At 40.3% G+C, this 15940-nt stretch overlaps 1 protein-coding gene across 1 annotated transcript in view; it reads left to right on the top strand.

The window, feature by feature from the left end:
* Positions 1–390: 390 nt before the first annotated feature.
* CHRNA7 (cholinergic receptor nicotinic alpha 7 subunit) overlaps positions 391–15940 on the top strand; it is a 114001-nt gene continuing 98451 nt past the window's right edge. The window contains exons 1-2 of the mRNA XM_043554864.1: positions 391–525; positions 791–930. Coding sequence (XP_043410799.1) covers positions 480–525; positions 791–930 — 186 coding nt within the window. The 5' untranslated portion in view covers positions 391–479. The remainder of the gene's footprint in view (positions 526–790; positions 931–15940) is intronic.

Genomic DNA, 15940 nt, shown 5'->3' on the forward strand with positions numbered 1-15940 from the left:
CCAGAATTGTCCCGCTCTCTCTCAAGGACCCGTGCAGCTTCTGTCTGAGAGCAGGAGGAAGCGGACTGGGGACCAAGGACAAAAGGGAGAGACAGAACCTGGCCTCGGACAGCCCCTGGCTCGGCCGGAGGTGTGATGCGGAGGGACCGGGACAACGGTGGAGACGGAGGCGGGGCGGGGTGCCCTGGCTGTAACCAGTACTCCGGAGCGCACTTCCCACTTATACCAGCGGGCTGCAGTTCCCTGGGCGGCCGCCGAGCCGCCAAGGGCCCCGCTGGCTGGCTGGGGTGGGGGCGGGGGCGGGGGCGGGGCTCGTCACGTGGAGAAGCGCGCGGAGGCGGGCGGGGCGGGGGCGCGCGCTCGGCTCTTTAAAGGCGCGCGAGCCGAACCGGGAGAGGCGGCTCCGCGGCCGCAGGCGCAGGCCCGGGCCGACTAGCGAGACGCTGGGCGCGCCGGCCGCGGCAGCTCAGAGTCCCAACATGCGCCGGTCGGTGTGGCTGGCGCTGGCCGCGTCGCTCTTGCACGGTAAAGCCGCCGGATCTCCCAGTCCTCTACTCCTCCTCCGCGGGATCCCGGGCGCATCCTGGCTGCTCCGTGCGCCCCGCGCCCGGGCCAGGTTTGGGGGCTCGCGCCAGCGAGGGACAGTGGGCGGCGCTGCCGGGGGCTGTCCTGGGAATGAGAGCCCCTTTCGTTTGGGTTGCTTGCTTTGGGCGGTGGGGGTCCGCGGGCAGGGGGTGTGGGGTGCACCCCCGGTGGCCTTCCCTGAGCAGCCCGCTGGGCTCTCCTTAAGTGTCCCTGCAAGGCGAGTTCCAGAGGAAGCTCTACAAGGAGCTGGTCAAGAACTACAACCCCTTGGAGAGGCCCGTGGCCAACGACTCGCAGCCGCTCACCGTCTACTTCTCCCTGAGCCTCCTGCAGATCATGGACGTGGTGAGTCCTGGCCCCGGCCACAGGGCTGCCCTCTCCCCGCCTTGGGCTCTGAGGGGTCGCGGAAGCATCAGGCGGGGTGGCTTGGCTTGGACGCGCTAGTTGGCTCAGGGTGAGGCGGGCCCGCGCTCTGTCCCCGACCTGGGCCTGCCCTCTGCTTCCTACCTCAGTTTCCCCATCTGCTGCGTGCCTCAGTTTCCCCACCAATCGAGGAGGAACCCCGTGAAGCATGTTTCACTGCCCCAGCTACTTGTGCATGGGTACTTCAGTCCCACCTTTCCCTCAGCTTAGAAACTCAGGATGAAAGTATCCCCATCCTGAGCCAGAATCAGCAAGAATAAGGTCCAAATGATCACATTTTAGTGCTCCTTATGTGCTAAGCGTTAGCATGCAGTCTGTGCCAATTTAGCCATCTCTAGACTTTGCTGGTGCCTGAGGTATGTAATTTCTTTGGGTAGGGGCTTGGCCTTGGGCTTTGTAGTTGGTTAATGCGTCCAGGCAGTTGGCCAGCTGTGAGCATTTACACGCCCCTCACCACAATACCAGTAATGGACTTTCCCTGGCCCCTTACTGGTGAGAGTAGTGCTGGTAGTCCAGCTTTGGGTCCACACCCGAGATGCACTTGTCTGTTCCTTCAGGCACCTGCTCTCAGCCCCATGGGGTTTTTTCTTTGTGGACTTGCTAGTGCTCATTTCAGTGGACAAATCTGTATCGTATGTACGACAAGTTCTTTTTTGCTCTTCTAGACTGCTCTGAAGGTTCAGTTTTCATTGTTATATCCTTCATACAATACAAATATTTTACAAAAGCGTTTCATTGTTAAAAATGGGTTTCTGTGCAGTGTCTGTACAAGGCATCAGATTCTGTTCTGGGGCACATGAGGATGAGAGTGGGACACAGGGATGGTGGTGTTCAGGGAGGAAAGAGGTGTGCGAATGGCCTAAGTTCCACACAGAAAGTGCTAAGAGCCACCAGAGAGGTTCAGATAAGTGGTGTAAGAAGACATGTGATATTTCATAATTTTACAAAGAGTACCCACACTACCACACTGATGCGTGTTGCATCACTTAACCTAGTTAGAATTGCCACAATGAATGCCTTCCTCTCCCATACTACACCTGTGTTAAATGTGTACTTTCTCCTACAGACAGAACTATGCTTTAAAATATTCAATGCATATGTGATGACATGGTCAACTTATCATGAAAGGAGGGCTGTAAAGAAAGACAAGTGCCATCATACAGTTTGCAAAAATTGCTGTTTACAGAGCTTGGATTATAGGAGAGGGGAAAGGATGAAGAGTTGGAGTTAGGGGAAGAGAGACTGAAAAAGAAGCTCTAGCATTGAATGAAGCCAGGTCAGAGAAATGCAAGTACAGAGGCCGTGGGAGGGGCACAAGTCTCTGGGTGTTTGGAGAGGCAAGTACTTTACAGAGCAACTTCTCTTTTACTTCAAGAGGTTCAGGATTTGTACTTGGGAGCCTTGATGGGTTCTGGCTTTGACAGTTTGTGGATGATTGCTATTAGATAAGTTTTATAAGTGATCAGAGTCTGTACTGTGCATGATAGCATTTCATTGGTCACTGATGAGCTAAATATGTGAATGCACTTTGAGAGACCACAAAGTTAGCACATGACTGTGGTCATTTTCAGTAAAACATACCAAACCAAACAGCACTCCCCACCCCATCCCCTACACACATGATAAAGGACCAGTCAACACACTCCACAGTTGGTGCATGATAGGCTGGGAAGGTGAAACCCACCTCCCACTGTCCCATTTGCCTAGGATTGGCTCCAGCCAGCAAGACAGCCTTACCATGGGTATGCTACACAGTTGCCTCTCTTGAGTGGTCCTTGTGCTGGCTGGATGGTATGTGAAGTTACAGTGGCTACTTAGCCAAGGAGTAGGAACAGTGAGCAAGTGAAGCTGTTCTCCTAAGGCTGGCCATCTCTTTTGGAGAGGAGACCACTCACTGAGCAGCTGCAAGCCTTTCTGAGTGCTTTTGACTCTTTAAGAGACCCTTAAGGAATCAGGTTATATAAGGGATTTGGGGGTCTTATGAGAAGTTTAGGCATAAACTTGAGTTACACAATGTGACAAATAATAAAACACAAACTTGTGTCAAGTTAGGAAGTTTAAAAAAAAACAAAAATCATGAATACTGGATATCATCATCGTTACAGTATTAGAGAAACACGTGAAGACAGCCATTAGCAGCGTGAGGTAATGGGAAGGTGGGAGGGGAAAAAGCCTTGATCTCACCTTGGCTGTCCAGCCATGACCCCATTGAACCTCCTAGGCAGGCAATGCTGCTAGCTCATGGTGTGGCCTTGAACAGATTTCTTTACCTCTTTAATCCCTGTTTCTTCATGTGTATAATGAGAATGGTAATACCCACTTCACCAGGTTTCAAGAGGATTAAATAAGAAAAAGTGCTTGACATACGCTAGTGATTCACTGAAGGTTTGCTCACTCTTAATTATGTAGCTACTCAACTCAGAGATTGGGAAGTTGATGCCTAGAAAGCTGTGGTCACTTGCCCAAAGTTGCTCATTGGTTAGAGGCAGGGCTGCAAGGAAAACCCACATCTGACTTGCAAGTTCTTTGCATCTCTTGCCTCCTTTAGAATTGATAACTACTTTTGCAGAATAGTTAGCTTGATTTATTTAAACTGGCTGAACTGTAACTGATTGAGTGTGACTGTCCTGAGATCCTAGGTGAAAAGGAAGTCTCTGTATCAGAAGTAATGAAATATGCAAACATTTGTATTCCAGTTGGAATTGACTCTGCCTGGTTTTGAAGCAGGGCTCTCCAGCTGGAATCTTAGCACCGTGGACAGAGACACAGTGGCTCTCATAAGGGATTCATGTGACAGTCTTGACTGGTGCAAAATTCTCTTTATAAATCTGGTAACAGGGGTCATTTATGCACTCTGACTGAGCTGTTCTAGAGACCATTATCCCTCCCCCTAAGTCTTGTTATTGTTCCCCTTTTTGCCAGCAGAGGTTTCCTGGATGGAATGATGAAGAGTTGGCATATGATGTTGCATATCTTATTTTCATGAAAGATCATTTCTCTTTCACCAATTTATTCCACACATATTTACTGAACTTGTTTTTGTGAACATTGCTTGATTCAGAGGATTCATAAATGAATAAGGGATGGTTTCTACTTTTAAAACTCCTCACAATCTGGCTGGGGAGACTGACATGGAGATCCAAGACTACGACGTGTGTAATTTAACATACATGCCTATACAAAGTGCTACAAATACACATAGGAGAAAACATTTATTTCCAGCTAGCATGGCTGGGAATGGTTTCAAAGCGGAGGTAGTTAGATTTCTAAAAATGAGTAGGAATTTGACAGTTGGAGCAAGTAGGAAAGACTTTCCAGGTGATGGGGGCAGGGTGAGGAAAGACAGAGATTTTGGTTGAGGGCAGCATACCTTCAGCAAGATGGGTTCTATGAAGCACTGTCTCCTGGTTAACCTTCACTACAAGTTTTACTGCAAGACTTCTTAGAATATTGAATGTCCTTATGTTTATTGAGAATTTCTAAAAGAGGGATATAGCATTGACCAAACTACTAATTTTTCTTTACAGACTCTTTTGTAAGAATTATGTTCTAGAAACACACCTTGCAGGGTGAAGGATAGGATTATTTTTTTGGTAGGATTATGAGTTGAGTTCAGAGACAGGAGGGGAATAGAGTGTAATGTGTCGTGTATGCTTTTGCAGAGTTGAGCTTTTGCCCTCGTCTGGGTATCTCAGAGGGCATGAGGAGGCAGTGTGCCAGAGGATTTGTGAAGCTGCAAGATCAGCTTGCCATAGCATATTTTCCTAGAAATGGAAACAATCCAAACTGTGATATTTGTATTAAATCCAACAAGTATAAATTATAGATTAGAATGAAAAAAAAAAGATGCACACATTTTAAAGACAAAGCACGTGTTTTCAAAGGGATTGTTTTACCTGCTGTGGTCTGTTCTAGCTATTTAATAGGCTCCTTGGTGAAGTGCTAGGTGTAGAGTGGGAAGGTCTGGTGGATATTTAAGGAGAGGAGGGATGTAACCAGATCTGTGTTTATTTAGATAGAGGATGTTGAGGGCAGTATGTGTGCGGAATTGTTTGGAGAGGAGGTGAAGTGTATGTAGGCAAGGGATGAAGAGGTCGGAACTTCCCACATTGTGGGAAAGTGAAAAGTGGACAGATTCCAAAGACACTTTGCATAGCCAATCTGTGATGTATAACTGTTTACGTAAACTTCATGTAGCTACATAGATAAATTTGTTATGTAAAAGTGCCTGAGTTATTCCTAAATGCATACTCTGACTCACAGAGTTTATTAATTTACTTCGTGGGTTTGTAACTGGGCTGCGAATGAGATAAGACACAAGAAATCATTTTGAAGTGTTGCAAATGCAGGGTTCTAAACTGCCAACAGTTTCCATAATATTTCTCCTTTATTTGTGCCATTTAGTCATTCACCTGTATGCATACATCTTAAGGCCATTCCAAGTGTTGATTTGCATAAAATAAATGTGCACAGTTATGAAAGCCTGTCCAGAAGGCAAAGTATTTAAACTGAGTAATGTGAATCAACACATAATTATTATACAATGTAAAACACATAATTATGCACAAATGATTTTTGGTATTTTATAGATTTTACTTTTAGATTCAGCCTTTTAGAAACGTTAGTCACAAGACAGTTGAACTAAGTGGTCATGCATTTCGGGTTTGCTGCTACCAGTGGCAGGCATGGTTGTGGAGCCTGATATCCTAAGGGCTTGTGTGTTACCTGACACATCCTCACGGGGCCTTTGCTTTTTCCAGGCTTAGAATTTTTCATCTACCAGCCACTATTTAAAATGCTGTAACTCTAACTTAATGTTACCAAATATTAACTGTAAAAATTATACATCTTGAACATCATGTGTGAATAAAACCCAATGTTCAATTAAGTATCCTAATGTTTGTATACATATTTCTTAAAACTACAAAGGTAATATATATTTTGTGTAGGAAACAAACAAACAAAAAGGCACGAGGGGAAAATCATCACCCAAATTACCATTACTCAAGCCATTCTGGTGTAGTTCATGGTCTCTTTTCTCTATAGAGTGTGTAGAGAAATATTTAAAAATTAAAAGTTTAGGGGTTCCTAGGTAACTCATTTGGTGAAACATCAGACTCTCGATTTCAGCTTATGTCATGGTCTCATCATTCATGAGTATGAGCCCCACATCAGGCTTAGTGCTGGGGATAGAATCTGGTTAAGGTAACCTCTCTCCCCCTGTCCCTCTGCCCCTCCCCTGCTTGTGCATGCACTGCACACATGCTCTCTCTCTCTCTATCAAAAAAAAGTGGGGGCTCCTGGGTGGCTCAGTTGGTTAATCATCTAACTCTTCTCCTCCCCCCTCTCAAAAATAAACTTAAAAAAAGTGTATAACCCCATTACAACACCTTAAACCATATTAACAGGCATTAATTTTAAAGTGATGCCAAGAAAGCCCAGGGTCCCCCAACTTCTCCGCCATATTAACTCCTCCCCCCAATATGCCATGTAGTAAATAAATACGAGTTTTAAAATAAAATCAAATTCATTTTCCACTATCCTGCATTTCTCACATTAGTGCATGTTCAATCTCTGTCCCTCTTTTTATTTTAGAAATCATTTAAAAAGTGTATATTGAAATGATTCATGATGTGACTTTTAAGTTACATGAAATGATTCATGATGTTGTTTCTAAACCTGGTTGCCTTTTTATTTTGTCCCAGTACATATGAAGAATTGTAGGTATAATTTGAGGTTCTTGAGCATACTATCTTTATCAACTTTCATGTTTGTTTCTGGCCGACATCTGGGTCATGGCACCAGCACAAGCACAAACTGCCTTAATCCAGTTAATCATTGAGATGATGAGGGCCTGGACTTCCATCCCTGTAAGGGCTGCTCTGCTGTTGATTTTTGCTTATACATACCTAGATATAAATATAAAGAATTTGCTAGAGTCTTCTTTCTTTTCAGTGGAACTTGAACTCCTGTTTGGTTCCCCTAGCTCTCAAGTCTGTCAAGATGTGCTTAATTTTTTGGTCTCTTAGGCATTGTTTCAGGAATCATCAAATGGTTCCCAAAAGGTGCCCCAAACTCTGTTATCTACCCAGGGCTTCCCTCTCCTTCTGGATCTTGGTGCTGCAATTTCTCATTGCTCTATTAATTTCTCTGGTGTTTTTATGCATGTGATCATTGCATTTTCCATCCTAATTGTTCTAACTGGAAGATTCGTGAGAACCACTTTGTTCATCATTGATGGTAGCAGAATTGAAATTCTAAATTAAGGCATGTTTATAATGCATCCTTATAATTGCTCCAGATTTATTATGGTGGAGATTTTATCCCTCTCAAACCTCTTTATGGCTTTGGGACATAAATAAACATACAAATTTTTTAGCTTTATAAACTGAGAAGTATGGACACTTTTGCTAAAGGAATCTTTCTTGTAAATGTTGCTTTTCAGGTCTACCACTGAAGGTATTCCCCAAAGGGTTCAGTTTTCTCAGAGTTCCTGATTCATCCTTGACATGCTGTTAAAGGAAGAGAAATAGTCTTCTTATGGAGGGATGCCAACCAAAATCTCTGTTCTCTTATTGATTTATTAGGATTAGGTAGTGTTTTACTCCTCAGAGAAAAGGAGAGTCATTTGGAACCTTCTAATAGCAATTCCCATGGTATTTATTTCAGTAATTTATTGACAGTCAACATCAGCTATAAATCATTTTAGCAAAAACGAAAAACAAACAACTCCCCTAAACCAAAACTATTATAAAAATAATGGGTCTGTGTACTTATTTATGTGTATATAAACACACACACACACACACACACACACACACACACACACACACACGTTCTTATCTCTCCTTGTTGAATATTTTCTTTGGGTACCTCTAAATGAGATATCATATAGTATGCTTAAGTTTCCATGAAAAAAAGCTAGAAGTTACAGAAAAAGCTAAGGAATCACAGCTCCCAGATTTCCAAAATAATTGGATAAAACTAACATGATATTAAATAAGGAATTGTACAAAAACCCACATTCTGGGTTAAAAGTCACTGAAGGAGAATGGGCTGTGGGAGAGTGTTGGACATGTGCTGACTCCAGGCCCCAAGTCAGATAGTAGATGAAGGAGTTGATCAGTCCCAGTGACAGGTAGAAGTTGGTAAAGGGGGAGGGAATTGTAACTGTCATAGTTAACAAATGCCATTTGTGTGAGATGATTCCCAAAGTGGGGAATTTACTCCCAGATCATTGTAAAGATTCCTGACTTGGGGTAAAAGAGGTAGTGTCTATATTCCAGGGAGAAGGCATATCGATAAAGTAAGAAAACTGCATTTATTTCTCACTGAAAAACCATTAGTATGACACTGAGCACCACGATTTAGTTTTTCCCTTCTCTGGAAGTTTATGCAGGTGGAATAATGCAAGCACATGGTGTGTATTCTTTTGGGTCTGGTTATTTTTGCTCAATTTTATTTTTGTGAGAGTGCATTCAAGTTGTTGCCTATTGTAATTTATTCATCTTTATTGCTATTCTGTTGATGGATATTCGGATTCCAGCTTTTGTCTATTAATAAGAACTCTGCCATGAATATTCCTATTGTACATATATTTTGATGCACATGTGTATGCATTTCTGCCTATCACATGCATATATGTATAGAAATGGACTAAGTCATAAAGTGGCAATATCTTTAAGTTTTCCAAATGAAGCCAAATTGTTTTATTTATTTATTTGTAAGTGTTTATTTTATTTATTTTGAGAGAGAGACGTAGAGAGAGAGAGAGAGAGCGAGCGAGCAGAGAGGGGCAGAGAGAGAGAGAGAGAGAGAGAGAGAGAGAGAGAGAGAATCCCAAGCAGGGTCCACGCTGTTAAGTGCAGAGCCCGATGTAGGGCTTGAACTCATGAACCGTGACATCATGACCAGAGCTGAAATCAAGAGCTGGCTGCTTAGCCCACTGGGCCACCCAAGTGCCCCCAAATGTTTTAAAAAATGGTTATATACCAATTAATATTCTCACCAGAAGTGTATGAAAAATTCTTATTGCTCTACATACTCACCAACTCTTGGTATTTTCAATCTTTTTTATTCACCATTCTGGTGGGTGGGGATTTTATTATTTATTTATTTATTTATTTATTTATTTATTTACATGTTTATTTATTCTGAGAGAGAGAGAAGGAAACAGCATGAGCAGGGGAGAGAGAGAGAGAGAGAGAGAGAGAGAGAGAGAGAGAGAGAGAATCCCAAGCAGGCTCAGTGGGGCTCAACACCATGAAACTTGAGATAATGACTGGAGCTGAGATCAAGAGCCAATCTTTAACCAGCTGAGCCACTCAGGCCCCCTTCTTTGTGATTTTAGTTTGTTTATTTTTGAGAGAGAGAGAGAGAAAGACAGAGACAGAGAGAGCAGGGGAGGGTTTGAGAGAGAGGGAGAGAATCCCAAGCAGGCTCCACAATGTCAGCTCAGAGCCCAATGTAGGGCTCGAACTCACAAACCGAGAGGTCATGACCTGAGCTGAAATCAAGAGTCAGGTGCTTAACAGACTGAGTCACCCTGGCAGACCTTCTTCTTTGTGATTTTAATTAGCAGTTTCTAGATTACCAGTGAAGTCAAGGACATTTTTATTTCCTAATTTTCAGCTTGATTATTTTCTTTTGAAAAGTGTCTATTCATGTCTCTTGCCTGTTTTTATCATTTCTATTTTTTTGTTTTGTGTTGTTTTTCCTTTTTGATTTGTATGAGTTATTCTGTATTATGGATATGAGTCCTTAGGCACTTAAATGCTTTTGCAAATATTCCCTCAGACTCTTGGCTTGTCTTTTTGCTCTTTTAATGTTCTTTCTGTCTTTTGTAAATCTTTAATCAAAGTATAATATACTTCTAGAGAGATGCTGTCTTGATGAACAGCAATTCATTATAATGTGGCCCAACTCATGAAACCTTATTTTCTATGTTTAATGCTTATTGTGTCCTATTTGAAAACTTTCTTTTTCTCAACATCATGAAGATATTTTCCCATGGAGGCATTTTATTGTTCTTGTTTTACCTTTCATATTTTATGTACCATCTACCTAGAATTGATTTTTAGTTGAGCATAGTTTATTTTTTTAATGTTTTTTTATTTTATTTTGAGAGAGAGAGAGCGAGAGCGAGAGAGAGAGAGAGAGCAGGAGCAGGGGACTAGCAGAGAGAGGGAGAGAGAATCCTAAGCGGGCTCTACACTGTCAGCGCAGAGCCCGATGCGGAACTCCATCCCATGATCCATGAGATCATGACCTGAGCTGAAATCAAGAGTCAGATGCTGCCCAGGTGTCTCTTAATTTAGTATAGTTTAAAGGGTATCACTTTTAAAGTAGTTTTGTGGAAATCTTGACTGATGATTAATTTATTTTGTTTTTTAAAAGATAATTAAAGGTTGTAGTGTATTTGCTGCGTGAATGTTGAACTATATCACACTTGGACATTGTGTATCCACTGTGTCTGCCTTCAGATAGATGTTTCAGTTATTTAATGTGTGTATAATATGGATAAAATGTATAGGCTTTGACATTTTTAAGTGTTTAAACATGTCGATATGACATACAGCAGTTACAGAGCCAACAGTAAAGGATTTATAAGAAGCCCTAACCCCTAACCCCACATTTCCCATTGCTGTTCATTCCTCAGAGACCTCCAGTGGTCTGTTTCTGGTTATGACTCCTGTTTTTATACTCCATTTATTATTCCTTGATTGATCAACTGTATCCACTTGCTATTGACTTCTTGTTATGACAGGATATGAACTTGGCTCACTCACCACAGCTCTCCCCTTCTACTCTCATACCACTGTTGTCATTTTCACTGATCGCTTTTATACCTTCAAAAGACTGTTCTTAAGGCTTTTTTTCATTTCTGTTATCCATAATTGGGTTTCCCTCTCTGTAAGCACTCTAGTTCTGTCCCTACTTTTCTTTAACTCCTTCTGCCTCCATGTTGGTAACCTTTACATTCTCTCTTTTAATCATATTTAATTTCTCTGCAATTTGATTCTGTTTTTTTAAAGCAGTCTTTATGATTTTGTGACAATATAAACTGTATTGTCTGCAAAGCCATTTTTCTGAGCCTATACTTCCTTCTGTATGGGTCCAATGCTGTGGCTTCTGTGCCATTCAGTGGGGTGGAGTGTATCTGTAGTCTACTGATCCTGGTGTCTGTCAAATTCAAATGTTCTTCTCTTTTTAAATGTTTTATTTATTTTTATTTTTGAGAGAGAGAGAGAGAGAGTGAGAGAGAGTGCACACGCGTGAGAGAGCGCGCATGAGCAGGGGAGGGGCAGAGAGAGAGACACACAGAATCCAAAGCAGGCTCCAGGCTCTGACCTGTCAGCTCAGAGTCGGATGTGGGGCTCAAACTCCTGAACCACGAAATCATGACCTGAGTCGAAGTCAGATGCTCAACTGACTGAGCCACCCAGGCGCCCCTATTTGTCTTTTTTTTATACTCTTTACCAAGTCATATCATACCTTTCTTTTTCTAAATCTTTAGTCATGCAGTTTATTCTGTGGATCCTCCTTTTATTATTCTCTCTGTTCATTATATAGTTGATCACCTTTCTCAAATGATATCAGTTGAAGATTATTGTTCATTTCTTTAGTTAGTTTATGTGTTTTAAACTGGATTATATTATTTCTTCTAAGGTAATTTATTCGTTTTCTTTTAATTTTGCTCATTTATTTATTTGTCTTTCTGTTTATTTTTACGGTTTGTTTGGCAAGCTTTCCTAAAATGACTTCTGATTCTTAGAATTCTTTTTGTATTTTATTTTTTATTTTTATTTTTTAAATTTTTTTAACTTTTTTTAAATTTATTTTTGAGACAGAGACAGAGCATGAATGGGGGAGGGTCAGAGAGAGGGGGAGACACAGAATCTGAAACAGGCTTCAGGCTCTGAGTGGTCAGCACAGAGCCCGATGTGGGGCTTGAACCCACGGACCGCGAGATCATGACCTGAGCCGAAGTCGGCCGCTTAACCGACTGAGCCACCCAGGCACCCCATCTTTTTGTATTTTAAAATTAGGGAAGAGAAGCATTGGTGGAAGTGCTATATTTGAGAGTAGGATTTAGTGTCTTTCAGCTCTGGTTTTAGGGCCTGAGTGAGGACTGTTAAAATTTTTGAGGCCCCTAAATGCCAAAGAGCTGGATGGTTTGCCTCAGGGGCATCTCTTATCACATTAACTTCTTTATTCTCTAATTCATTACTATCCAATAGAAGTATAATGTCGGCTACAGATGTAATTTTAGATTTCCTAGTGGCCACACTTAAAAACATATAGGTGAAATTAATTTTAATAATATATTTTACTTAACCTAATATATCTAAATTATTAACATTTCAACACATAGCAAATGCAGAAACATTGTTAATAAGATGGTTTTACACTTCTGGGGGAGGGCAGAGCTGAGTCTTAGAAATCACATGTGTATGTTGCACTCAGCACATTTCAGCAGCGGTCACTTATCAAGGACTCACCTTTTCCTAGTGGCTACCATATTAGACTCCACAGCTCTAACCGATCCACTTTTTTGGGTTTTGACTGTATTGAGAAGAAACCCTGGCTAATGGTTATTCTTAGAAGGGAGCTGGTAGCTCTCTTTTCCAGAGCTCTCTGTCATTCACCTGTGTCAGCTCCACTCCATCCACCTTGCCTCCTTCAGTTCACTTCTGAACTCAGTGAGGTTCCACTCAGCAAACCTGCTCCTCCCACCCTGCAGTCAGTCCCTTCTCCAGTATTTAGCAGTGGCTACCTTCACTCGACCTTTGCAGTCACCAAGCCTCCATGCACATGCTGTTTTCCTGTAGTGTATTGAAATATTTTTATTTATGATTCCATTTATGATTTAATTCCCATTCTCTTTGTTTGGGGGTTTCTATACCACTTCCCTCCTTTATTTTAATTTCAGTGGTCTTAGAGGGAAAGGGGAAATAAATAGGTATGTTTAGGGTGACATCTCAAACTGGAAACTTACAGGATATTCTTATCAGCAACTTAGCCAATGGCATAAATATGTTGTTTTGTATTTTTAATCCATTGTTTGATTCACATGTCCATGTTGATACTTCTGTAATACATTTTGATATTTAAAGGGATCCTTTAAACTGATTGGGCAGTGAACACTTGGGCACAGTTGTTTCTGTCATTTTCTTATATTAGTGCAGTTCCTTAGAATGCTGTATGACCATGTCCTTCAGATGGCATTCTGTGACCTGTTGAATATATGCTTAACAGGTATTGTCTAAAAAATACAGGTAGAAGTTATAATTTCCTCGTCCTTGGCAACACCCTTGAATTTACCAAGAATGAGATAATAAGCATTTTCACATATGTCTTACATATACAGTTTATTTAAATGTAAATAAATGTTTTCTTTTAAAGTAGCCACTGTAGAAAGTGATACATTTACTCTAATGAACTACTATATTATTGAATACTTTTGGACTCCTGTTAGGGTTAAAGCACTATTATTTGAAAATTTTCAGTAGGGAATTTTTAGTTTCAGGATAAGATTGTTTATGATGAATGACAGGGTGTTTCTTAAAGTGGGGTCTCATGATGAAGATTCATGGCTCCTAAATGAGATGGAAATGGATATTCTGTTCTCTTTCTTTTGGATGCTTATAATCTGATACTGAAGAAAAATCAAAATAAAGTTCCCCAAAGTGTCCTAAGCAACTTAAAATCTTTCTATACTATTTTCAAAGAGAGCCTGTAATGAGATAATGAACTTACTGGTACGTAAGCTTGAAAAATCTTTAGTTTATATTCATATCTTATATATTAAATGAAATGTTTTGTGGGTTTTAAAAATTAAATTAATTAATTTAAAAATTAAATGGTTAAAGCTTTTTTTAAAAAAAGTTTTTATTTATATTCCAGTTAGTTAACGTACAGTGTTAATATTACTTTCAGGTATACAATATAGTGATTCAACAATTCCATATAACACCCAGTGCTCATCACTACAAGTGTACTCCTTAATCCTCATCACCTACTTAACCCATCCCCAACCCAACTACCCTCTGGTAACCCTTAGTTTGTTCTCTATAGTTAATAGTTTGCTTCTTGGTTTTCCTCTCTCTCTTTTTTCCCTTTGCTCATTTGTTTTGTGTCTTAAATTCCACATATGAATGGAATCATATGGTATTTGACTTTCTCTGACTGATTTTGCTCAGCATAATAATCTCTAGTTTCATCCATGTCATTGCAATGGCAAGATTTCATTATTTTTATGGCTGAATAACATTCCATTGCATATATACACCACTTTTCTTTATCCATTCATCATTTGATGGACACTTGAGCTGTTTCCATAAAATGACTATTGTAAATAGTGCTGCTATAAATATTAGGGTGCCTGTATCCCTTTGAATTAGTACTTTTGTATCCTTTGGATAAAAACCTGGTAGTGCAATTGCTGGATTGAGGGTAGTTCTATTTTTAACATTTTGAGGAGCCTCTATACTGTTTTCCAGAGTGGCTGCATCAGTTTTTTCAGTTTGCATTCCCACCAACAGGGCAAGAAGGTTCCCCTTTCTCTCATCCTTTATAATACCTGATGCTTCTTGATGTTTCTTTCTTGTATTCTTGAGTTTAGCCATTCTGACTGATAATGAAGTGATATCTCATTGTAGTTTTGATTTGCATTTCCCTGACGATCAGTAATGTTGAACATCTTTTCATATGTCTGTTGGCCATCTGGATGTCTTCTTTGTAAAAGTGTCTATTCATGTCTTCTGTCCATTTTTTAATTGGATTATGGGGTTTTTTTTGGGGGGGGGTTGAGTTCTTTATATATTTTGGATACTAACCCTTTACCAGGTATGCCATTTGCAAATATCTTCTTCCATTCTTTTGGTTGCCTTTTAGTTTTGTTGATTCCTTCACTGTGCAAAACCTTTTTATTTTGATGAAGTCCCAATAATTTATTTTTTCTTTTCTTTCCCTTGCCTCTGAAGACATATCTAGTAAGATGTTGCTCCAGCTAAGGTCAAAGAGATTGTTGCCTGTGTTCTCCCCTAGGATTTTGACAGTTTCCTGTCTCACATTTAGGTTTTTCATCCATTTTGAATTTATTTTTGTGTATGGTATAAGAAAGTGGTCCAATTTCATCTTCTGTGTGTCACTATCCAGTTTTCCCAACAGCATTTGTTGAAGAGACTGTCTTTTTCCCATTGGATGTTTTTTCCTGTTTTGTCGAAGATTAATTGACCATATAATCATGGGTTTATTTCTGGGTTTTCTATTCTGTTCCAATGATCTATGTGTGTGTTTCTATGAATTGGCAAAACCTTTACAAATACTTAGTAAAATCCTCAACATTTAAAAACTTCTTTAAAAGGTTTTCTTTTTAAAACTAAAATGTAACTCTTAGATTTTTCATTAAATGTTATAGTTATACTCAGCATATTATTCCTGAATCACTTACAACAGTATTTTATATTTGCCTCAAATATCTGTAGATTGAGGATCAATACAATTCTGAGTGATGAAAACTAAAGAATAACAGGTATGTTGATTAAAAATGGGCAAAGTCCATAGAATCTTGGTATTTGTGAACATTCAGATATTTCTGGTTATTTTTCAGGGCCATATCCTAGAGGCAGTTGGAAGTCAGGAGATAGGTTTTTGGTTTTTTTTATTGTTTTTTGTTTTGTTTTGTTTTGTTTTGTTTTTTGTTTTGTTTTGTTTTGTTTGTTTTAAGTGACATAAAGAGCCGGCCATGTAGATAGCTAAAGCAGGAGAATTTATCTAAATTTGTCTTTGAGGCTTCCCTGTTCTTTATATTAGTAGTCATGTGTTTTATTGTTCCAGAATATTGCATCAAGGGCTTTTTTCTCAAAGTCATTAGGCCAAGGAGTTGTATTTTCTGACTTAGGGTCCCAGGAATGAGAGCAGATTTTAA

This window comes from Prionailurus bengalensis, chromosome B3 (genome assembly GCF_016509475.1).
Source record: "Prionailurus bengalensis isolate Pbe53 chromosome B3, Fcat_Pben_1.1_paternal_pri, whole genome shotgun sequence".
NCBI classification, from domain to species: domain Eukaryota; kingdom Metazoa; phylum Chordata; class Mammalia; order Carnivora; family Felidae; genus Prionailurus; species Prionailurus bengalensis.